The following is a 25000-nucleotide window of genomic DNA, read 5'->3' as shown; positions in this document are numbered from 1 at the left end:
CACATTTTCTGTGTCCTGGTTTAATCCTGCACTCTCCTCCATGGTCATACCTTAAGAAGGATGAGAGAAGAAAATACAGTTTTGACACATCACTGCATTTAGTATGAGATGTGTTTATTATGAATTCGATATCAAGAATATCATATTCAATATCAAGAGTAAACTTCCATGTTCTTCTCAACACATTTTATACTGCAAGGATCTCCACTTCATGTTAGAATGCTGTTCCCCAGCTCCATCTCAGCGTTTAAAGATGTTTCTAAACAAAGTTTAGGAGGAGCCCATGGGGTTGATTGACAGCCATCACTCACACAGGGAATAAAAGCCTCCTTACTGCTGTTTACGCCAGGACTTCCTCCCTGACTGCCCCTTCCAGTTGTTGAGGGGGCAACTGCTCCCTCCCTTTGCCCCTCTACCCTCTACCCATTCCATGCTGAGAGTCACACTAGACTTCCCTGCACCATCAGCTTGGGCACCCAGCAGTGCCATGGAACAACATTCCATTTCATCTGCCTATTTACGCATTTCATGCCATCTACCTACTAATAATTTCATGCCTATTCCATCTGCCTATCATGTATACTGTCGTATGTTGTATCGTGCTGAATATTGGATATTAATCACGCAAATGGCATTCTAACAGCTTTCTTCCAGCCCAGGTCCAATAGTTGTTTAAGGCTGCCACAGATAGGATGAAATGAGCCCTGAGACCCATGCAGCAACAGCTCTACTGAGACCCATGCAGCAACAGCTCTACTGAGACCCAGCAAACAGCTCTACTGAGATCCATGCAGCAACAGCTCTACTGAGACCCATGAAACAACAACTCTGCTGAGACCCATGAAACAACAACTCTGCTGAGATCCATGCAGCAACAGCTCTGCTGAGACCCATGAAACAACAACTCTGCTGAGATCCATGCAGCAACAGCTCTGCTGAGACCCAAGCAGCAACAGCTCTACTGAGACCCATGCAGCAACAGCTCTGCTGAGACCCATGCAGCAACAGCTCTGCTGAGACCCATGCAGCAACAACTCTGCTGAGACCCATGCAGCAACAGCTCTGCTGAGACCCATGCAGCAACAGCTCTACTGAGACCCATGCAGCAACAGCTCTATTGAGACCCATGCAGCAGCAGCTCTGCTGAGACCCATGCAGCAACAGCTCTGCTGAGACCCATGCAGCAACAGCTCTACTGAGACCTGAGAAATGCTGCAAAAGCCCCACACCTCCACCCCACTTGCACAAATATGGAGGCACACTACACCTCCACATGCCGCGTGGATGTAATAGTCACACACTTAGCCAGCACCGCATGCACAGAATGCAGACGCAGGATTATGCCAGACCCCTGCGCTGCTCTGATAACTCACAACCTGCTCATGATCTGGAATGCAGAGTTTCCACCTTCAGTCATGCAGGAGGCCCACATTTATCATAGCAACAGATTCTGTTCCAGACTCACTTTCAGCCTCGCACTCATATTTGCCATTTGGCCGTTGAGATGTAGTGAGGAAATGTGGCATAGTGAGGTTAATCTGGTGTAGATCTGCATCCATGTGTCCTTATCTACAAGCCATGGATCATAGTAGCCTAAAGGTTCATATCAAACAGATCATATTGACCAATCAGTAACGCTGACTGAATTACGCTTACTTGAGCCTCTCCTCCACTCTTCTAAATCACCTTTCTGTCAATTTATTCCAGTGTCTAGAACATACTTACCATAACATATTTTCTTACAGTCTATTCTAACAGTAGCAATGCATCCCCTTACCTCGCTGTAGCCAAGGCGATTCTACATCCTCAGTCTCCTATTATACTACCACCACTCTGGTCAACAGAGAAGATGCTCACTCTTGCCTACACTTAATCACTACATCTCATATCATTACACAGTCCTCCCCATCCAGCTCACTCTCCACCACAGATGCTTTCCCCACCGGTCTCAGGCTAAGTTGGGCAGATACGCACTATTCAGCCTTCACTTCTAGTCATGAGAACAAACGTAACCCTAGCAATGGAAATCGTATGCTTGGTCATTGGACCTTGGACGCCTACTAATCTACATCCACCCAAGATTAGTCTAATGCAAGATATCCGACTAGTTTAACAGGTTTCCAATTCCTGTTTACTTCCCCTCTGCTAGTGGCCTGTGATGAAAGCGATCTTGAGGTCTTAGTCTGAACAGTTGGCGACAGGTGCGTCTAGATTTCTAGGCTAGGCGACAAGCCTACTATATATTTCTTTTCTCAACCCAGGGAAGCAGTTATTGGACATCACTCGCATGTGATCTTCACTAGTGGCATCCCAGGACCATGGCCAGCTACCAAGCCATACTCACTATTCTCAAACTGTTCACAAGCCTCATACAGTATGTGTGTGTAAGTCTGGGGGATTGCCTTTTACTTGCAGTACTTAAAGGGCCACAACATGCCCAGTTTAATATGTGGAAGGGAATCATCTGGAAACGTCACAGAATATTCAGTCTCCACAAAGAAAGCTCTCCAACACAGGACACAAATGGATGAACAGCTCCACTAGAAGGACATCTAAGATGTAACACATCTCACCTCAACGTCTCTAGTTTACAGATGGGATCATTCAGTCTGTCTGTGAGCTCTCTGACACCTGAGTCTCCTGGGTGATTGTAGTTCAGATCCAGCTGTTTCAGGTAGGAGGGGTTTGATTTGAGGGCAGAGGACAAGAGAGAACAGCCCTCATGTGTGATGAGACAACCAGACAGTCTGAAACAAGAGATGCTCTTTCTTAATTATAAATGAAGGAAAATGCATTGATTTGAAGGTGTACAAAGTAACCATTTGTATATTCAGTCAATTTTGACTGACACTCCCTAAATGTCGCCATTTGGCATTATAAGTCCAAATCACAAAAAATATTCACAGATGTCCAATTTGACATCACACACAGGCACACTGGTGTTTCTTACTATGTGGTGGGTAAAACACTATATTACATAACATTCCTAATTACTGACCTCAGTGTCTCCAGCTTGCATTGTGGATTTCTTAGTCCCACACAGAGCAGCTCCACTCCTTGATCCTTCAGGTCATTGTCACTCATGTCCAGTTCTCTCAGATGGGAAGGTGCACTTCGCAGCACGGATGCCATCATTTCACAGCTTGCTTTAGAGAGGTGGCACAGATTGAGCCTGTTTCAAAGGAGAGTGGAAGGTCAGTCTTTGAACACTGGACATTTTCAGGCCATCCTTTAGCACCATGAGGTCACTGTATCTCATGAGGATGGACACAGACACAGATGTGTGTAGCACTCACATTATGTACACAGCAGGGACATGGACTGGAGAAACACTACATTACACACTCTGCAGCCATGTAAACAACTTGTTGTTGTTGTCTTGTAGTGTCATGTGGGCAGCAGGGGTGATTCATGTTCCTAAGGTTAACTTAACTTAAGGCAAATAATTGTTCTCTTCCTGACTAATCAGAGAAGTCTAAATGTATCTAATTGACTTTTGCATTCTCTTTTCCACTATTCTGAAATGCTTGCATCAAGGTCAAGGTTCCTTTATTAGGTCTCCCAAGGGAGAAATGTGTTTTGGATAAGGGGTAAGCTGCCACAGCCACAATACACAACACACCACAGGACATAGCACATATGCTATACATAGAGTAAATAAATATATAAAATACAAAAAGGGCACACATTCACATTGATCGGTCATGCTATAAATGACACTCACATCATGTTAAAAGGCCAATAAATAGCCCATAAATAGCACTCTCTCCCACCCAGTCCCATTAAGCACAGTCCCAAAGTAGACACTCACTCTCTCTCTCTCTGTACTCTCCAGTCACACACAGCACATCCATACACCACAGCCTCAGCACATCTCCACTCAGTTCAGCCCCCATACACAGCCCCCTACTCAGCACTTAGTATTGGTTTTGGGCCTTCCTACTGTTCTGCCCACGTTGCCCATTCATCATGTTGACTGACAGGGGGACAGAGGAATGTTTGTAGTGATTGTGCTAAACAGAAAGGGACCCTGTACCTCCTTCCTGTGTTCATGAGCTCATATTCTTGGTACAGCACATGGGAGGGGTCAGATAGAATTCTGTCAGCCTGCTGTAGAGTGGACTGCTCAGATATGACTTGGAGAGTGAGGAGAGAAGGGACTCCATCATTTGTCCAGCTGTTGTGTTGGTAATGTGACCACATTACCTGGTTGGGCCTTGACCTTAACTGTCAGATGTCCAAACCAGCTGGTGATGCCATAGTGCAAGATGGACTCTATGGTGGCTCTATACCAAATTAACATGATGCTCTCACAAACCCCAAAGACTCTCAGTCTCCGCAGGAAATGGAGACGCTGGTGCATTTTTGTCTAAATATTTGCGTAAGACGTAACCTGTCTGATGTTACTGCCATATATGGATATTTTCAATAAACATAATTTCATATGGAATGAATGAATGAAAGGTGAGTGAAATGTCTGGCACAGTTTTCAGTATGTGTGCTCCCATCCGTTTCTACATACAACAACGAGTACATGTAATAATGGAGGACAGGAGTGAAGTTATCAGCATGAGTGAGTTCAAACGGTAAAATGAAGATGAAAGCTCATAGCGGCCGCCATTAGGACGCGCCTATGAGCTGCCACATCACACTGGGAATCTATAGAGAGCTGAAAGAGTGGATGCCAGGCCGGTGGGAGTTCCTCTGCAAATGTTTTAATAAGAAAAGCAGACATGCCATCTGGCCCTGTTGCCTTGTTAAAGCATATAGTTTTAAATACCCTGGTAATCACCTCTGGATCTACTGTTATTCTGTTAATATCAACATGACAATGCACTTGATCTTAAACTGCATCCTGCAGGTCAGTAGCCTAGAAATCTAGACGCCCCTAGCGGCAGCAAATGTAATTTGGCTGGCGGGGCAGTCTAGGCACGATCCATAGAGCCAGGGAGCTGAGAACCCGAAGCACCAGCGGGCCAATCACAGCGTGTATACTGTAGAGTCGGTGGGTGGGCTTAACATAATGGTGACTGACATGCTGTAATAATTCCTCAATACTTAATAATACGGTTTTATCACAAATAATAAATCGGATTCGCGGCACCTTAATCAGCATCTGTTGCGCACGGCGGTGCAACCAAAACACTACACTTCTATCTATAAATGAATGAACATAACCAAATGCTTCGTTCACCGTGTCTATTATCAAGTGTATTTCATAATCATTGAAACTATCCAGTGATAAACAGCATTTAAACCACCCTCCCCTCCCACAGCCGGCTTCTTCCCCGCATTCAAACAAACAATTATACGAACAGTTTTAGGTCCGGTCCAAAAGGAAACAAAAGATAACCATAGTCTCTTATAAGTTTAGTCCATGTATCCAGCAAAAAAGAACGAAAAATAAAGTCTCTCTCTCACCGCAACCTTTAGTTTATGACAGTCAGGAAATTGCCCAGTCCGACGCGTTTAAATCCTTATGGTAAAAAACAGACGATCGCGGCTTAGCTTGCGCTCCAAAAAACAGTGTACTAGTCCAACGAAAAATAGTAATCCCAAAGAACAATAGGAACAAAGAAAACACAGCGTCTTTACCAGGTAACCTGTCTCCGAAAACTCTCCCTTTCGCAGCGGCGCTCTCCATTCAAAAAGTTGACAGTCTCCCCTCATTGGCCTGTCTATCAGACCAAACCCCCATCCCGGCCTAAAACTTGCGTGTTCCATAAAGGGATAGCACAACATAAATACAAAGCAATAATAGGAAAATAAATACATGTTGTATTTATATGTATATACAATATATTTAGCATAAATATGTATATACAATAACATTTCACCACTCATTTCCCCAGCTTGTGTTTAATTTTAAAAAGGGACAAATCTTTATTCAGTGGATTTGTTACAGAGACCCCCCCCCCCAGCCAGCGGCATCGGAGGGCCATAATATGGCTTTAGGTCAACCACATTCACATTGTCCACTTTTTTCAAATCAGCACCCCAACACACTCGGTAATTATTAGGCCCTAATTGTTTCTCAACTCTAGCTGGTCCTTTCCACCGTGGTGCAAGTTTAGCTGAGAACCTATTTGATGCTTTGGACATGGGATGCGCTCGGATCCAGACCAGATCGCCGACAGCAAACTGTACACTTTTGCGCCGTTTATTGTAATATCTGGCTTGTCTGACCTTCGCTGCATTCACATGTCTCTCTACTTCTTGACATAGTTTTGCATGTTGGTGTAGGGAGTTGTATGCAGCAGTGTGTGGAGTGGGAGCTTTATGGAGGAGACGTTCTAAAGGGCCCTTAATAGAACGTCCTACGGCTAAGACTGCTGGTGTTACCCCAGTGGTTTCATGGACAGCGGTGTTAATAGCTAGCCTAAACTCTGGTAACCAGCGATCCCAATCTTGGTGATGTTGACCAACAAAAGCTCCCAACATTGTTCTCAGTGTTCTATTGACCCTTTCAGTGAGGTTCGTCTGGGGATGATACGCTGTGGTCAACTTTTGTGTTATACCCCATGACTCACACAATTTTTCCATTAGATTGCTGGTAAATTGTGGGCCTCGATCTGAGACAATGTACGCCGGTACGCCCCACCTTGTGAAGATGTCACTTCTCAGGATATTGCATACCCGTGGCGTTTTGGCATCTCTTAAGGCAAACAACTCCACCCACTTCGAGTAGTAATCAACCACTACCATTAAGACAGTGTTCCTTGCTCTGCTCAGTGGAAAAGGCCCCATGAAATCCACCCCAATAGTCTCTCCTGGTTCAGAGACCACGGTCTGCTGTATTTTTCCTGAGGGTTTAGCCATGGGATTCTTATATTCTTGGCATATGCGACACTCCTGAACATATTTCCACACATCTTTTCGGATGGTCGGCCACCAGGCCACTTCCAATATCTTCCGTAAAGTTTTCATTCTTCCCAGGTGGCCTCCGAATGGACTACTATGGAAATATTCTAGGAACTGTGAAACCATCACCTCTGGCACCACCACCTGGTAGTTATAGCCCCCATGTCTTGACGGAACTCCTCTGTACAGCACACCTTGTTGTTCTTGGTAATGCACGCGGCCTGCTTTGGTTTGATGGTCAGCCTCTTTGACCTCATCACACAGGAGACTTCTCTTCTGGGCCAGTTCAATGTCAGCTAAGGATGAGGGAAGGTCTGCCCAGAATGTTTTCGCCATTGCCACCCAGGCAGTCCCATCTACCACTGCATGTGCTCTGGACAAAGCGTCTGGCACCACATTGCAGCATCCTTTTCTGTAGTGCACCCTGAAGCTGAAAGCTTGAAGTCTGAGGGTCCATCTGGTCAGCCTGGAGCTGGTTTTGGGTGAGTTGAAGGCCCAAGTTAAGGCACTGTGGTCGGTATATACATCAAACATGGTACCCTCCAAAAAATGTCGCCATTTTTCTACTGCCCATACGACAGCTAAACACTCTTTTTCGGACGTGGAATATCTCACTTCGGCCCCTCGCAAAGCCCTGGATGCGAACGCGATCACTCTCTCTTCTCCATCCAGCTGCTGAGTGAGGACCGCACCAAGCCCCACGTCACTGGCGTCGGTTTGGACTTGAAATTCCACATCTGGCATAGGTTGACACAGTACCGGCGAAGATAGGAGGGCCTCTTTTAGTGCAAGGAAAGCACGCTGGCAGGTTTCTGTCCATTCCCATTTAACTCCCTTTCTCTTCAGATGGTTTAACGGCGCGGCCAAATCTGCCATTCTGGGTATGAATTTGTGGTACCATCCAATGAGACCCAGAAACCTCTGTAGACTTTTCAAATCTGTGGGCGCTGGATACTCTGCAATAGATGCCACTTTCATGGGATCTACCTCCACCCCCTTTCCAGACACAATATGACCTAAGAAGGATAGACGAGTCTGGAACAGATGACATTTCTTTACATTAAGGGTGAGTTGCGCCTGATGTAACTTGGCAAAAACTGCATCCAAATCAACAAGGTGCTGTTCAGGTGTTTTAGAAAAAATTATGATGTCATCAATGTACACAAAGCATGACTTCCCTTTCAATTCGCCTAGAACTTGTTCCATTAAACGCTGGAATGAAGCTCCAGCATTGCGTAATCCGAAAGGCATAGATTTGAATTGGAATAATCCCTCCGAGGTGATCACAGCAGTCTTCTTCTTGCTCTCTTCAGACATCATAATTTGCCAATAGCCACTTTTCAAGTCTAACGTACTAAAGTAAGCAGCGCCCTGCATAGACTCCAGTATCTCATGAACCAATGGCATTGGGTAAGCATCGTGGTGAGTTTTGGCATTCACCCCTCTATAATCAACACAGAATCTGAATGAACCGTCAGGTTTGGGAACAAGCACCACTGGTGAAGCCCATGCAGAGGATGACGGCTCTATTATTTCATCTTTTAACATTTTGTCTATGTGCTCGTGGATAACAGCTTGCTTATGAGGGGATGTTCTGTAAGCCCGTTTCCGGACAGGCACTTCATCTGTGGTCAGAATCTGATGTTGAACGATGTTGGTGCAACCTAATTTCTCAGTCCATACAGAGTTCCATTTATGTAGCATTGGCTGGACTATTTTTGGTTGAGATTCTATGTTCAGGCGTTCAGATGGGGATGGCTCAGGTCGTTCTGTGGCCATATAGAAGTGCACACCTGCACCAGACCATTTAAGGGAATTTCTAGTCCTAGAGAGGAAGTTGTGGACTTTATCTCCAGGAATCCAGTACTTCCCTTGTGATGGTTGAATGGTCATCTGAGTAGCGCGGAGAAAGTCCAACCCTAATAGAATCGGCATGTATAGACTTTCATCCTTTAACACATAGGTGTCCACTCTGTACAAGACATTATGCAAACTCATCATTAATGGTATTTTCCCCATTGCCCTGCTTTCTTGCCCATCTGCCATTACAAAAGCCTGATTATCACAGTTCAGTAGCCCCTCCCCCTTCTGGGCTATCTGTTGCCATAAACTTTCTTTAATCAGTGTGTATGTACTGCCCGTGTCTAATACAGCATCACCTCTAGCCCCCCTGATCTCTATTGGGATTACTAGGAGTGATGGGATGCCTTGCATTGTATTGAGTTCTCCACTTTTGTCTGGTTTTGGGTTTTTTAATGACGTTTGGGATGATTTCTTATTTTGGCGGTCAGGTGGATTAGTGCTTTGAATTTTACTCCAATAATCCTTGGAAGAGGCCCAATCACGTTCTACCATCGAGCCGGTTTTAACTAATTGGTCCACAGTCGTCACTGTGCCCCGCATAGCACTGGCCAAGCGTGGATTGCAGGCATTCAGGATGCGGCGCACCAATTCCTCTTCACTCATGTCAGCCCGCCACCGCAGACAAAGTGCTCTATAGTCGTATGCAAAGTCTCTCAGGCACTGTGTTGGAGTCTGTACGGTCACACGTAGCTGTTCCTCTATCTCTGATTGATAGTCGGCAGTCAAGAATGCTGCGAGAAAAGCGGTCTTAAAATCTGGCCAGTTTTTTATTTTTTTCTTTGACGCCATCCACCAGCTGTGGGCAGGACCTTTCAAGACTGTGCCTAGCGTTCCCAACAATTCTTGATCGTTTAATGGCCGTAAAGATAGAAAATTTTCGCACTGTTCAACAAATTCAGTGACGTCAGTGGTGCGTGTGGTGGACTCCCCGAATTTCGGAAAATCAACGCGAATAGGAGGCTTTGAACTACGACCATGTATGCCTAATGCGGACATGACACTCTCTCCTGTGATTACACCCTGCTGCGGAGTTGAAACTGCCTGTGGGTTCCACAATTTGCGTGAACTTCTGCGAGAGAGCATTTGTACTTCTTCACTCCACCTCTTGTCACGGCGGCGCAAACAGTCCACTATGCTCACTTCCAGTTGTGATCTTCTCTCATCCACATAAGCCTTCATCTCCTGCAGCTGCCTGTCCATGGATGTCCGTAAGCCTTCTTCCCTACTGATGGAGGCTTCAACCATATCTTTAAGGCGTTGGTCAAACGTGTCAATATTGTCTTCACATTGAACAATTCTTTCATCTAATTTACTTATTGATTCATTGACGTCTTCTCCGATATCATCCAGTATTAATTGCTCAGGTGACTGTTCATCTAGATACATCTTCTCTAATAGGCTGGAGACTTCAGTGACATCTCCACGGGGCTCTCTTACAGTGACGTGCCTATCAGGCCTATCCTGCCTATCAGAATGTTCTTGCAAACTCATGTTGAATGTCAATAAAGTATGTATAATGTAAATGAACAAGTTGTGTAATTATTTGCCCTCTTTGCAACCTGAAATGTCTAGGCCAAGGAATGACTCAAACAACGTTGGTTTGCGTGTAGGACTAATGTTACGCCATCAGCCGTAACCTATATCTTCCTTCAGAAAATAACTCGATAATAAAAACCTTAAAATAACTTAGAACTAGAGTGTCGTGGGATGCTGAAAAGGAGTACCCTATCCCCGTACTGGCCACCACTGTAATAATTCCTCAATACTTAATAATACGGTTTTATCACAAATAATAAATCGGATTCGCGGCACCTTAATCAGCATCTGTTGCGCACGGCGGTGCAACCAAAACACTACACTTCTATCTATAAATGAATGAACATAACCAAATGCTTCGTTCACCGTGTCTATTATCAAGTGTATTTCATAATCATTGAAACTATCCAGTGATAAACAGCATTTAAACCACCCTCCCCTCCCACAGCCGGCTTCTTCCCCGCATTCAAACAAACAATTATACGAACAGTTTTAGGTCCGGTCCAAAAGGAAACAAAAGATAACCATAGTCTCTTATAAGTTTAGTCCATGTATCCAGCAAAAAAGAACGAAAAATAAAGTCTCTCTCTCACCGCAACCTTTAGTTTATGACAGTCAGGAAATTGCCCAGTCCGACGCGTTTAAATCCTTATGGTAAAAAACAGACGATCGCGGCTTAGCTTGCGCTCCAAAAAACAGTGTACTAGTCCAACGAAAAATAGTAATCCCAAAGAACAATAGGAACAAAGAAAACACAGCGTCTTTACCAGGTAACCTGTCTCCGAAAACTCTCCCTTTCGCAGCGGCGCTCTCCATTCAAAAAGTTGACAGTCTCCCCTCATTGGCCTGTCTATCAGACCAAACCCCCATCCCGGCCTAAAACTTGCGTGTTCCATAAAGGGATAGCACAACATAAATACAAAGCAATAATAGGAAAATAAATACATGTTGTATTTATATGTATATACAATATATTTAGCATAAATATGTATATACAATAACATTTCACCACTCATTTCCCCAGCTTGTGTTTAATTTTAAAAAGGGACAAATCTTTATTCAGTGGACCAGAAGTTGCGACGGTTACGCATCCTGTTATTTGAAAACAAGAAGATGTCTCGTTTAGCGTTATCCTATTGCGTGGAGAGGGAAGGTTACGCATCCTGCTACTTGAAAACAAGAAGATGATTCGTTTCGCGTTATCCTATCGCGGGGAGGGAATTTGAAAGACAACTGTTTATCCCACCCCTCCGATTGAGCCCTGTCTACGGTGTGTCCAGACCCTACATCTTGATGTGGGTCTGGCTCGTCAAGCTAGCAGGTCAGAGCTGGGAAGTCCCTTTCAGCACAGATGCCATCATGTCACAGCTTGTTTTCAAAAGCTGGCACTGACTCTGTCTGTTTTAACACATACTGCAGCTGATGATTTATTCTAAAAAAAATACATATAGGCGGCCAACAGTGCCACAATATGTGTGCACATACACACCTTAATGTTGTCAGCTTAGAGTGAGGGCTATTGAGTCCTGTACAGAGAAGCTGAACTCCAGACTCCTTCAGGTCATTGTAACTCAGGTCCAGTTCCTTTAGGGAGATGGAGGACTGCAAAGCAGAGGCTACAGCCTTACAGGTTACCTCTGTTAACTCACAACCAGCAAGTCTGCAGAGAGTGAGAGGGCAAGAGACAGATGTCAGAAAACAGAATGGTGGCATGCATACATTCATATTCTTACCATTATTATCAAAAGTTTTTAGCTAAAATCTTATTAACATTATTTAACAGACATTGACACATTATAATACAAATAAATAGGGAAAGGAATAGAGGACATTGAGTGAAATAATAGTTTCTACTTGTAAGAATGGGGTTGTGATTGAAATTAGCTTTCATCACAGAATCCCCTTCCTGCAGCAATTACAGACATTGTAGCCTGACCGCTTCATCTCTAAATGAGTCTTGTTGCAATGTGTTGGGTCACTGCCTAGTTTTATGATGAATATTAAAGCAGTAATATCACTTTGAGAAAAACAGTGTGCAAAATGAGATAATACAGCTTAGGTCTTGTACAGCTTCCCTGCAAATGGACTCCCACTAGTCATCCCAACCTCAGTGTCCAGCTCCCTGTGTGGATGTAGAGCTCTATGTGCATGGACACACCTAGCCCGGTCATACCAAACCCTCGTACTAATATCGTACAGAGGGTCTGGACCTAACTGTACTCCATTCAGAATCGATTTCAGGCAGGAGGCATGAACTCTGTTGAAGTTTGAATCGATTGGGCCTGATTTTACCCAATCGCTACGTTTGGTCGTGACAGCTATAGAGACTACAATGCGCATATACTCGACGTCATCGTTAACACCCCCCTCCCCCGATCCCCCCCGTTCGCTGATTGGTCCGGATGGAATGCATCCTGGGAAATCGAGTTCAATGGGATTAGACCCAGACGTAATGGTGAAGGGAAATGAAAATCGAGCGGAAGCTTACGGAGGGCTATGCCAGGCTAGGACACACCAGCAGGGAGCACTGAACTGATCTGGGGTCAACTTCCTCTCAAACCAGGCACAACAATCAGTAGCCTGACGACGTCATACTCAATTCTTGTCAGAATATGAGTCTGAAACTGCTCCATTCAGCTGCGATTATGGGGTGTGATTCAACTGATACAGGGCGGAGGGGTTAGCTCTGCACTCATTGGATAGCCCAAACCAAACAGAACAAGTTATTGGCTGTCAGTATCTGCGAAATCTAAAGGCCTAATTGGACGGGATTAGTTTTATGGGGGGACGTAGAGTAATGCAGGTTTACCATACATAGATTTCTCGAAAACATGCGCACGCACGCAAGGGGCAGAAAGCACCATGAACAGCATTAAGCAGCTGCTCTCCGTGAAAAGATTAAAATGAATTTTAGTGCCGAAAACAGCACTATTCAAAATGACGATGGTTAGAGAATGTTCAGGAATGTAAAGTAATGCATAGCCTATATTTGCCAGAAACCACCAAAACCGGCAAAAAGACGATGTTTTATAAATAATGAAAACGAACGACAAACTCTGAAATAAGCTCATAAATGAGATGTTATCATCAATTAGACAACAGTGGCATACAAAAAATGCCGATTATAGCGTACAGCAGCTGGTTATTAGGTTAACTTTATAACGTGAAGACCGGCCATTCGGCGTCTTCTGCCCCGTGGGTGCGCGCGCATCTAGTTTTGTTAGTAAACAGGAAATCTGTGTATATGACCTCTGTAATATAAATGTCCAATTCGGACAGGACTAGACATCTCTGTCATTTTACCTGACATGGGAGGAGTAACTACGTTTACGTTCTGCCGTCACATCTTCGTCGCCGTGCACGTGATACTTTGCGTCAGATACGTGCAGCATTTTCAGATTTGAAAGACTACACAAGTTGGTTAAACTAGCAAACGTTAGCTTTATGTTATGCCATAAGTAGTTTGAAATGGCTAACAATATCAAGCTATTAGGCAAACTAGCTAACGTCCTATTAGGAGCTGCACAGCATGTTATGTTTTCATTCAGACTATAGGCCTATTCGGACGGGATTAGTTTTATGGGGGGACGTACAGTAATGCAGGTTTATCATATGACCTCTGTAATATAAATGTCCAATTCGGACGGGACTAGACATCTCTGTCATTTTACTTGACATGGGAGGAGTAACTACGTTTACGTTCTGCCGTCACATCTTCGTCGCTGTGCACGTGATACTTTGCGTCAGGTACGTGCGGCATTTTCAGATTTGAAAGACTACAAGTTGGTTAAACTAGCAAACGTTAGCTTTATGTTATGCCATAAGTAGTTTGAAATGGCTAACAATATCAAGCTAATAGGCAAACTTGCTAACGTCCTATTAGGAGCTACACAGCATGTCATGTTTTCATTCAGACTATGGTGGAATTGTTTTCCAATCAGGATGTGACGAAATATTACAGACATCTTTACAGAGGGTCGCGTTCGCACGGGATTAATATTACCTAAGGTAATTTCTCCGGACCGTTTTACGGAAGGTAAAAGTGTCTGTAAATGTCACCGACATACTCCGTTATGTTTGCTGACATGGCGCGTCCGGACGGGACTACATTACCTGGTAATTATTACTTTACCTGATGTCACCCCATAAAACTAATCCCGTCCGAATAGGCCTTTAGTTTTATGGGGTGACGTCAGGTAAAGTGTAGAGATTTTAGGTCAGTCGGATGAGCGGTTCGGTCAGTCGGATGAGCGATTCGAGAGTTATGCGTGGGACAGACAGTGACACACACAGACAGACAGACGTTCCTTGCTTTAATAGATAGATGATAATCACTCAAAACAGCACTTATAAAATGGTAAACACTCCACTCTTGTGGTCATAAAGTGGTACTACATTTGCCCGTGGTCTTCCTGCTAAGTGCATGCTTACAATCTCTCTACGCATTCCAGTTGTTCAGGTCACAGTTGACACCATGCATATAGAATATTCATCTCTGACTTCAGTAAATTACCATCCACTTCAGAACTGCTCTTATCCTTACAGACAGTCATCTTAACAGACTTTAATCTTCCGCCTGTTACTGTCTCACAATTGCACAAAAACATCATACTGGTTGTGTATGAGTTCTTTACGAGACAAATTCTAAATAATTTTTTTCTATTTTATTTTGTATTTTTTTTTTGCTATACAAAAGAATACAAATGTTGCCAAATTTGCCAAACGCATTTCATCAAACAACTCTTCATCTGGTCCATCCTTGATCAACACTAGAGCCTATTTGATCTACAAGCCGTGACTTTCATTTTTAAGTAAATACTTCTGTACTTCAACTTCAGTAAAAATCTTCCATAGCAACTTTAACTTGTATTGGAGTAATATTAGTCAAGGTGCATCTCTATTTCACTTCAGTAAAGGAGTTGTGTACTTGTATATTAGTAATATTAGTGAAGGTGTATCTGTATTTCACTTCAGTAAAGGAGTTGTGTACTTGGTCCAGCTCTGCACTTTTAAGCATGATGCTGGCAGGCGAGATGCTAATGGTCTAATCTGATTCAATGATCTATGCTAGGCTGAAGCTAAAAGTTGTATCGCCAGACTCACAGAATGGCTGGATGAACGGGAAAAAGGTAAATATCAATTGTTTTGCTCGAGGGGAGGTGGGAAATGGGCTAAACTCAAAAAATGGTGAAATATCCCTTTAGAGTGAACATGTCGACATTAAACTCGAAATTTCGAGAATAAAGTTGAAATATCATGTTGATTTTAATCTCGACGTGTCTACTTTAAAGTCAACATGCTGACATTGAACTCAAACTTACAGTTTAAACATACAGTTTAAAGAGACCCTATGCAACTTTTTCATAGTCATAAAATCGCTTATAAATCGTTGTTTTGCTTGACTGACCAGTTTTATTGAAAACAGCAATATAAATTTTCCTCCCGCCCCCAGTGTCCCTATCCGCTATTGCAACCTTGCAGTTTGTTCAGGAGACGATCGCTCCTTGTTTACATCTGGAAGGCTGAGACACGTAAGGAACAAGAAGAACCACGCTTGCAATTTATATATTTATATATAGCCTATGTTTAAATATACACGCTAAAGCTATCGGGGAAGCTCTGCAGAGAAATATGCAAGCATAAAACGAGCGAAAAAGAAAAACTAAATAAAATGAAACCGGAGATGAAATCGCCAATCCTGCATAGTGTCTCTTTAAGCTATGCAGGCCTACACTTCCCACAACTTCAGTATTTGACAGTCATGAATGATACTGCAAAGGTGTTGGGCTATTTCTGATGGATTGCTGCTACGTGGAATGTTAACTCATTGCAGTCATCGTGAATCGCGTATATATCTTGTGGTTATGGAAATACCATGCACTAATCCATTTCTATAGCTAGAATAATATGTTTCCAAAGATATACGTTTTCTATAGTACAAAATGTCCTTTACCTCCGCCAAGGAGGTACATTCATCAGGGATGGCGTTTGTCTGTCTGTCTGTCTGTTAGCAAGATAACTTAAAAGTAATGGATGGATTTCGATGAATTTTGCAGGGAATGTCGGACATGACCCAAGGAAGAAACGATTAATTTTGGGAGTGATCCATAATTCCGTCGGGATTCCGGAGGCTTTTATGTATTTATCTTAGTGGTGTAATGGCATGGTATGGCCACGTGGTGGTGATCTGAAAGTTTAGGTTCAAATGTATGACAACCTAGGAAGAACAATGCAGGCGGAGGTCTGCGCTCTCTGTGTGCTTTTCTAGTTTCACTTTGTTTTTACATGGGTAAGACCACCGCACATCCAAATTACAGTGCACTTTATGACAGGCCGTCAGTCTTCTTAGGTTATCACAAAACTCTAGGCTAGTTTACCCCCTACCTGATAGCCCCAATTAATTAACATCTTTCTAAAACTGCTGAATGTCTCACCTGCATAAAATATAGTGAGCGAATTTACTTGGAATACATGGGGTTTATTGCCTGGTCGTGACTTCAGCTTAATTCGTCCCGCCATGGACATTCAGAATAGCCTGTTTTGCATCCATTACAAACAAACATGCAATGTGGGGCTATTGGGGAGGGCACTACACTCAATAAGCAGAAGTCGAACCTTTAGATGAATAACATTCTTTAAGAATAATAAATAATAACTGTATGTACCGCAAAGCGATACATAATATGACCGCCGCTCAGTCCTGCACATTCTCTCCGCAAATATCAATCACGCTTTTGTTTCCATTGTCTACTCCATCCCCTACTGCAACTTTTATGTGTGTAAATGAGTGTGTGCATGTGTGCGCTTGCTTTTGTGTGTCAGTGCTTGCCTGCTTGTGTGTGTGTGTGTGTGTGTGTGTGTGTGTGTGTGTGTGTGTGTGTGTGTGTGTGTGTGTGTGTGTGTGTGTGAGGGTGTGTGTGCATGCGTGTGGGCGTGTTTGTGCATGTGTTTGTGTACCATTTTATGTACATATGTGTGTGTGCTGGTGCGTGTGTGTGTAGGTACTGTGTGTGTGTGTGTGTGTGTGTGTGTGTGTGTGTGTGTGTGTGTGTGTGTGACCGTAGCATCCAGCACCCAGAGCAACCCTTCGCTTAATACCACCATCTACAGGCCGATGGGTATAAATTAATCTATTTTATAGCCCCCCATGGATGGAATTCCACTGGAACTTGCCATACTCCCAGAGGATATCAGGATGATCATACACATGAAATTTGGTGCAGTTCATAACATCTCATCCAAAGATAGGGGAGATTGAAGCAATATAATATTGCATTTTCATTTTTTACCATGGGGGTGCAAATCACAAATGACTAAGTTAGGTTAAAAGCTAAGTTGATGTGGGCTCTTGAGACCAACATACCATAAACATTTCGTCATCCTCGGTGCCACGGTTCAGGTAGTTATTGAGGAAAAACTGTAATTTTTGGGTTTCGGGGGGGCCAGCCCGGGGGTGGAGTTGACCCCGGGAAGGAAACATTTTTTTTCGTAAAAGTTTACTGTCTGGGGCTACATGCCCACCAAGTTTCATGTGCCCCGGTGTTACGGTGTCCCGGCAATGATGACAAAATGTTTATGGTATGTTGGTCGACTTCCTTGTTGAAAGGCAGCAGGGTCCTTTTTTCGTGTTTTTTGCTGCCCTGTGTAAACGAGAATGCTAAACTTCTTGCACGCCTACAGAGGAGACCAGGCAGGAAGCTTGTAAGTTGTCCATTTGAGGGCTTACTTTCTAGACATCGTTAATGGCCAAAGACTTACTGCGCAATGCACTGACATATACTGGAGCTAACTCAACTGTGTATTTAGGAAGGAAAGTCCTCTGCACTGAATGGTCACAAAACCAACCGGACTTTATTAAGCGGGCTTGTTTCTGTAAAATAAAATTCAGGGGCCTTTGTAAGGTCCAAATGCATATCACAAAAGTAAAGATACAGAAATCTGTTTTTAGTAACTAATGTATGTAAAAACAGAGCTCAAATGATTACAAATACAATTAAATCTGCTATATGCCATGCGTGTTATACAGATTCACCCTTGAAAAAAATCCATATTAATTTGTGAGTAAAATTAGGTTAACCAATTTCTGGTGGGATAAAGGAACTTGTTTCCCCCAGCCGTGTTACACAACTTACAATGAGGAAACTATGACCCCCATAAACCCAGTTCTAAACCCTCTTGACGAGAAGGTGAATATTATCTGAATTCCCAATTCCAAATTAGATTTACTATAGCCATGTCTTGTAGGCTACATCATAGAAGTCTGGCACTAAAAAAGTCAGATTTGGTTGAATAGGGAGCATAAAATAGAGATTTAACTAAGCCTTCCATATAATTTCTTCTTGTTGACCCTGCACTCCTGACTAAGGATTTTGATTCATAAACGGAGAGAGCCTCTTCCTTGTATCACTCCTTTCGTGCATCCTAAACACGTCGAAAAGGGGCCTTTGCAACAGACACGAAACTCTTACTACTTCCTCTTTTTCGCAGAGCAAAAGCCTAGGGTCGAAAAGGGGAAACAAGAAATCTTTAGCAAGGCGGAAATCTCTCGCAGAGTCTAAAATGAGTTGCACCCACACCACCCATTTTTTTTTTTTTTTTTTTTTAGCAAAGTGGGGGATTCACTTCAGTTCAGTTCAGTGGGGGAGTCTAAAAGGTTATAGGCTACAAAATGCTGCAGGTGGAAAGTTGATTAAAAAAATAAATGAATAAAATACATTTTTAAAAATAAAATTTTCTGTAATTAAGGCGTAGCCTATTCATGAATAAATACATTATTTTGAATTAGGTTATAATTAGGCTATATGTAAACATGACATTAAAGCAACACTAAAGAGCTTTTCTAGGCCTACTTTAAAATGATTCCAAAATCATTTCAGTGGTTCATCAACTCCTAACAGGGTGAACGGCACTTCTGCATTCGCTTTGCGTCCGTCTATCCGCTATAACCACACAATGTAGACATTTGCTTAAGGTAAATAATTTGTAAACTCTAGGCTACGTTTTCATTAAAAGGCAGCTTATTATTAAAAAGGCAGCCTAATAGCCAATAGATAGGCCGAACTAATTATTTTGCAACTAGGTTTCAGTTTATCGATTCGACAGATTATTTTACAAGGCACATTTAGACCTATTTTGACTGAAATGTAGGCCGTCTAGTCAACGAGCAAATCCATGACGTCTCCGACATCAATTTAGCCTACACTTCTCAGTAGGCTAATATGGATCGAACCGTTTATTTAACTCACTTCATCTACTTACAGTACATCCATGTAAATCGTCTTGGCTGAACACCATATTCTGCGACGATGTCTCTCCAGATGTACTTCCGATTTGACTTGTTCCGTGTTCATCATGTGGGCGAACGTTTCCAGCCGCTAGGCCACACGCCGTATTGTAAAGACAGCCAGCAAGATCATCAGTGCCTATCCTCCGAGAAAAGATAATGGGACCTCCGCTCCAGATCCAGCAAGATGCTGAACGGCTACTTTCCACTGTTAGGATTTTAATGAACTGTGGCCCTTAGTGCCTGTCCTGAACGGCACTTGGTTTGGACTAAAAATGCAGCCATGCTTTGAAATTGCAATAGGCTACTGTGCTGCTATTCTGCTCAAGCAGCTACTCTCCACTGCACTTTAACACTCTATAAGCTATTCCTCCCATATGTTTATGCTGTAGGGTATTTTATGTGTTTTTATCCTATTTATTGCCCTGTTTGATGTTGACACAAGGGGAACAATATTTCATTGAACTGTGTGTAGGCTAGCCTACCAAAGTGCAAATGAGAACAATATACTGATAATGAAGTAAATCTCGACAGAGCTGTAACTCTCTACAGTAGGTTTATAACCTTCTTAAAACTTAAAAAATATCATTGAGCAGAGGAAGCAGAGTGGACCGTAGTAGCCTACTATGACTTGCCCTAAGCGCGTATTAAAAGGTAAACACTACACTCTTGTGGCCATAAAGTGGTACTGCATTCTCGTTGTTCAGGTCACAGTTGACACCATGCATATAAAATATTCATATCTGACTTGCAGTAAATTAACATCCACTTCATACCTCCTCATATCCTTACAGACATACCTTAACAGACTTTAAAATGCCATCTCCATCAAACATGTCTGTTATTGTAAAGTCTCCAAAGTGTTCATATCCTGTTGGTTCCAACTGTAGGCCTACATGTAACCAATAGGGTAAAAACAATTGCTGCACTCTGAATGCTCTGATAAAATTGTTACACAATCTTTACTGGAGAAAGAAAATCATCATACTGGTTATGTTCTTTACAAAGACACATTCTAAATTGTGTTTCTATTTATTTCTATTTATTTTGTGCATTTTTCAGTACACATAAAAAATACAACAGATGCAAATCTTGCCAAATACATTCAATCAAAGAACTTTGCCTTCCTGTTGGTACCAGTGACTAAACGTAAAGGCATAGGCCTACAATCTTACAGGGGTGGACAGTAGATACATTTCTTGATTACTGTACTCATGATACTAATTACTGTACTTATGATGATTTTTAGTGTACTTTACTTTGAGCATTGATTCTTTTGGACACCTGTGATTTTTACTCCACTACATTTGATATATGAGCATTTAGTGATCTTGACTTGTAAACACATTTGAAGTGATTCAGTAATGCAACAGACCACTGTGGTAATGATGGTGACAGCAAAATCTTCATCAGAACATCCTCCGTGTAGATGAGAGAGCCAAGACAAACCTGTTAGCAACTGAGATTTGAGAAGTGGTCTGGTGTTCACCAGACTATCCTCCATGATCATTGTGAAGTTGGAATGAAATGAGACAATCTCCTGACATTCACCACATACTGTAGATACATCTTTAGCCTACATTATTAAATGATGAAGAATCTATTTTTTGAAAATGTTTTAAAATATTGTAAGTCTGACTTAGCAACTTTCCCTTGTATTGGAGTAATATTAGTGAGGGTGTATCTCTATTTCACTTCAGTAAAGGAGTTGTGTACTTGTATTGGAGTAATATTAGTGAAGGTGCATCTCTATTTCACTTCAGTAAAGGAGTTGTGTTCTTGGTCCAGCTCTGCATTGTGACCTGGAGCTCAGAGTGAGGTCTGGGGCAGCAGGCTCGGCTCAGTTTCCTCATCAGGGCAACACACGACACCCTCCCGAGCCCTCAACACCTCCACCAATGGCTTGGAGCAGAGCAACCCTGTGACCTCTGCGGGCCCATCAATGGCTCACTCACTCCAGCATGTTCTGTGGGGCTGCAGAACAGCACTGACAGGGTCGGCTCAGATGGACACACCACCAAGTGCTCAGGAAGCTGGCAGAGGTGCTGGAGAAAAGTGGGCAGGAGGCAAACAACCAGAGTCCATCAGAGAGCCCACGCAGGATCCACTTCCTCAGGCAGGGGGAACCCGCAATGCAGACCAGCAAGAGACCACCCGCCAAGCTACTAACACCAGGGGCGGTGTGGAAGATGGAAGTAGACCTGGGTAGGCAGCTCCAGTTCCCACAGGAGATATGCAGCAGCACCTTAAGACCAGACGTGCTGCTGTGGTCTGCAGCTGTGAAGGCAGCTATACTGATGGAGCTGACAGTGCCATGGGAGGAGGGACTGGAAGCTGCCTACGAGAGAAAGAAGGCCAAGTATGCAGACCTGGTGGCGGAGTGCAGAGAAAGTGGATGGAGTGAGTGTGAGGCTGTAGCCGGTGGAGGTGGGAGCCAGAGGCTTTGTGGGCAGATCAACATCACGCCTGCTCAAGGACCTGGGACTACGTGGAGACACACTGAGCACATCCACCAAACAGCTCTCTGAGGAAGCTGACAAAGCAAAGCCACTGGTAGGACACACACACACAGACACACACACACACACACACACACACACACACCTTGTACCCGTTACATAATGAGTGTGATAGGTTACATAAAACACACATCACACACACAGAGACTGGTCACAAACATATCAACAATGAACGAGGTCCATGATCAATGGTGATCAGTCAGTAACTGGGCTGTAGCTTGATGCTCTTTCAACAGTCCTAACTTAATGCTCAATATGAAGTCCATGGGCAATGGGCAGTTTAGGCCTCAGGGAAGAGGACGCCCCTGCCGTGCACAGTCCACCACAGGCACCGCTGGAGGTGCGACAGGCCTAGATGGAGACGGAGGCAAAAGCCAACTCCTTCATCCTTCATCAAATGGCTGGGCCTACCGCGCTGCTTCTCAGCTGCTGGCCTGTATGGATGGAGCTCACTCCAGCTCCCCCTGAACTCCATCACCCTGGGCTACAGGCAGGAGAAGGCAAGCCTGGGGATGGAGCTAAGGGACTCCTCCCACAGGGCAGTGGCTGATGCAAACGCCAGAGTGGAGACTGGAAGGAGGTGGAGGAGGTGCAAGGAGGAGGTGCAGAAGCTGATGGGGAGACTGCAGCATCAACACGTGCTGGCCACGGTCCACTCCAGACAGGGCGGCCAGGCCTCGGATGGAGCGCCCCACCCATCCTATGGTCCAAGGCAAGCAGGAAGGAGAGGAAGGACCTTGTTGTTGCAGAGGTCACCAGGATTGAGCAGGAGGAGCTCAGAGTGAGGGCTGGAGCACAGGGGCAGCAGGGCCCGTGGACAACTTGGGAGGGGGTCGCCAGACCAGCCATCAGCTGGACAGAACTCTAAACACAACTTGGGAGCTGGTCGCCAGACCAGCCATCAGCTGGACAGAACTCTAAACACAACTTGGGAGGGGGTCGCCAGACCAGCCATCAGCTGGACAGAACTCTCAACACAACTTGGGAGGGGGTCGCCAGAGCAGCCATCAGCTGGACAGAACTCTAAACACAACTTGGGAGGGGGTCGCCAGACCAGCCATCAGCTGGACAGAACTCTAAACACAACTTGGGAGGGGGTCGCCAGACCAGCCATCAGCTGGACAGAACTCTCAACACAACTTGGGAGGGGGTCACCGGACCAGCCATCAGCTGGACAGAACTCTAAACACAACTTGGGAGGGGGTCACTGGACGAGCCATCAGCTGGACAGAACTCTTAACACAACTTGGGAGGGGGTCACCGGACCAGCCATCAGCTGGACAGAACTCTAAACACATAACCATGCTGTAAAACACATCATTGTGCAATAGAACACATTTATATGTGTGAAGTGATGTACTGCATAGATGTATGCACCATCAACATACTAGATACAGTAGATAGGCTACAGTACTTCATTCCAAGTTAAATGTTAGGCCTTCTGCAGCTTATACAGCTATGACACAACAAACACACATACACACATTTATCTTTAAGTCACTCAAAGAAAAAAAAAGCTAAACATTTGTGAAGTGATTCCAAAGGTCTGGTATGGACTGGCCATGTGATGCAATGATAAGGTGCTACTGTATGCATGTATTGCTATTGCAGCACTTGAGATCAGGCTTATGAAGGGGCTTGTGCTGATTAACCCAGGCCTCAGCCGCTGCCTTTTCAACACCATGTGTTTTCCTTCAGCCTACAGTGTCCTGCACAAGTCCTGCACGGCTACATCATTCATGTGTGCATTTGAAATGGCTTCTGTTCCATCTCCCCCTAAAATGGCCTCTGCTGCATCTCTACGCAGGCGTCCATGTTCATGTAGTATTGCGTGTAGAAGCTCATCATGAGCTCCTCCTCCTCACACATGAAATGAGAAAACACTCCACATTATAGCACTATTCATTACAGCTTTTCACAATCGCTAAACACTAAACTCTGATGACTGGAATCATTATGAAACATACATTGAAGCATACAATGAAGCGTACATTGCTGTTGAAATGCTATATTTTATTTGGAACAAAACATCCAGGCTGAATCCCTTAGCAGTAAGCCGATGGCGATGGTGGCGAGGAGAAGCCTCTGTTTGAGCCCTCTTGTGCCCTAGACCGGTCATCTCCTTCTCCACTGTTTCTCTGCTAACACACTAAACTCCTTTCTCTGAACCACATGCTCAGTTGCCTGAACACATTGTGTTGAACGGATCCCACTTTCAGGTTGGCGTGCCTGTGTGAATGAGTACAGGAAGTAGTCCAAGCTGCTGTTGGAGGAGCAAGGCGCCACAACACACTGCTCCTGTTTGCAGGACTCTGCATCAGTGCCAAAGAGTTGGGTGGACGTCCTACTGCCTGGAGCGCTCCGGCAAAGTGTTTCCTGGTGCAACACAGTGGACGAGGAGGCTTGGGGAGGGATGAGGTTTGAGGACGCTGCTCCATCTTCCCCTGCCCTTGGCCCAGAGGTGGCAAGGGGCGACAGCAGCCACAGCTTTCTTCACGCGGCGCCTGAGTCGGGCTGTGGATGCGTCTTCATCAGATTCCACTTGCCCCTCCGTAGCTCCGCTCTTGCCTTGAGCTGAGAGGCCAGCGGGAGTGTGTTGACCAGCCTCTCTGCTCTCTTGGGCAGGTGCTGAGGGCAGTGGTGGCAGGTGTGCACTTACCTGCTGAAAGCTCAGATGGACACAGAGACCAGAGAAACATGAAGGACACAGCACACGCCAGCCTCATCCACATCTGTTTTCTCCAGCTGATTGGATTCATGAGTGTTATTATGTTGGCATCACTTTCATGGAATACAGCTGTAGATACAGCTTATATAAAGGTTGCTTAAGTCATTAGATACCACTCAGTGAGAGGCAATACAATATATGCCCATGGGCATTAGGACTGTTAAATTAGAGATCTGGACACACACACACACGATAGACCTGTTTAATGTC

The 25000-nt window shown here is 44.2% G+C and overlaps 1 protein-coding gene across 2 annotated transcripts in view; it reads right to left on the bottom strand.

The window, feature by feature from the left end:
- Positions 1 to 19564, bottom strand: part of LOC134088692 (ribonuclease inhibitor-like) — a 27796-nt gene extending 8232 nt beyond the window's left edge. Inside the window, exons 1-5 of one of the 2 annotated variants that reach the window (XM_062542774.1) lie at positions 19519 to 19564; positions 11750 to 11920; positions 2999 to 3172; positions 2574 to 2747; positions 4 to 50 (exon numbers count right to left, since the gene is read on the bottom strand). In XM_062542774.1, coding sequence (XP_062398758.1) covers positions 4 to 50; positions 2574 to 2747; positions 2999 to 3172; positions 11750 to 11920; positions 19519 to 19529 — 577 coding nt within the window. In that variant the 5' untranslated portion in view covers positions 19530 to 19564. The remainder of the gene's footprint in view (positions 1 to 3; positions 51 to 2573; positions 2748 to 2998; positions 3173 to 11749; positions 11921 to 19518) is intronic. The other variant, XM_062542785.1, reaches the window with a different exon arrangement.
- Between the last annotated feature and the right edge of the window lie 5436 nt (positions 19565 to 25000).

This window comes from Sardina pilchardus, chromosome 1 (assembly GCF_963854185.1).
Source record: "Sardina pilchardus chromosome 1, fSarPil1.1, whole genome shotgun sequence".
NCBI classification, from domain to species: domain Eukaryota; kingdom Metazoa; phylum Chordata; class Actinopteri; order Clupeiformes; family Clupeidae; genus Sardina; species Sardina pilchardus.
Note: the sequence above shows the minus strand (reverse complement) of the source record. Positions and strands in the feature narration are given on the sequence as shown.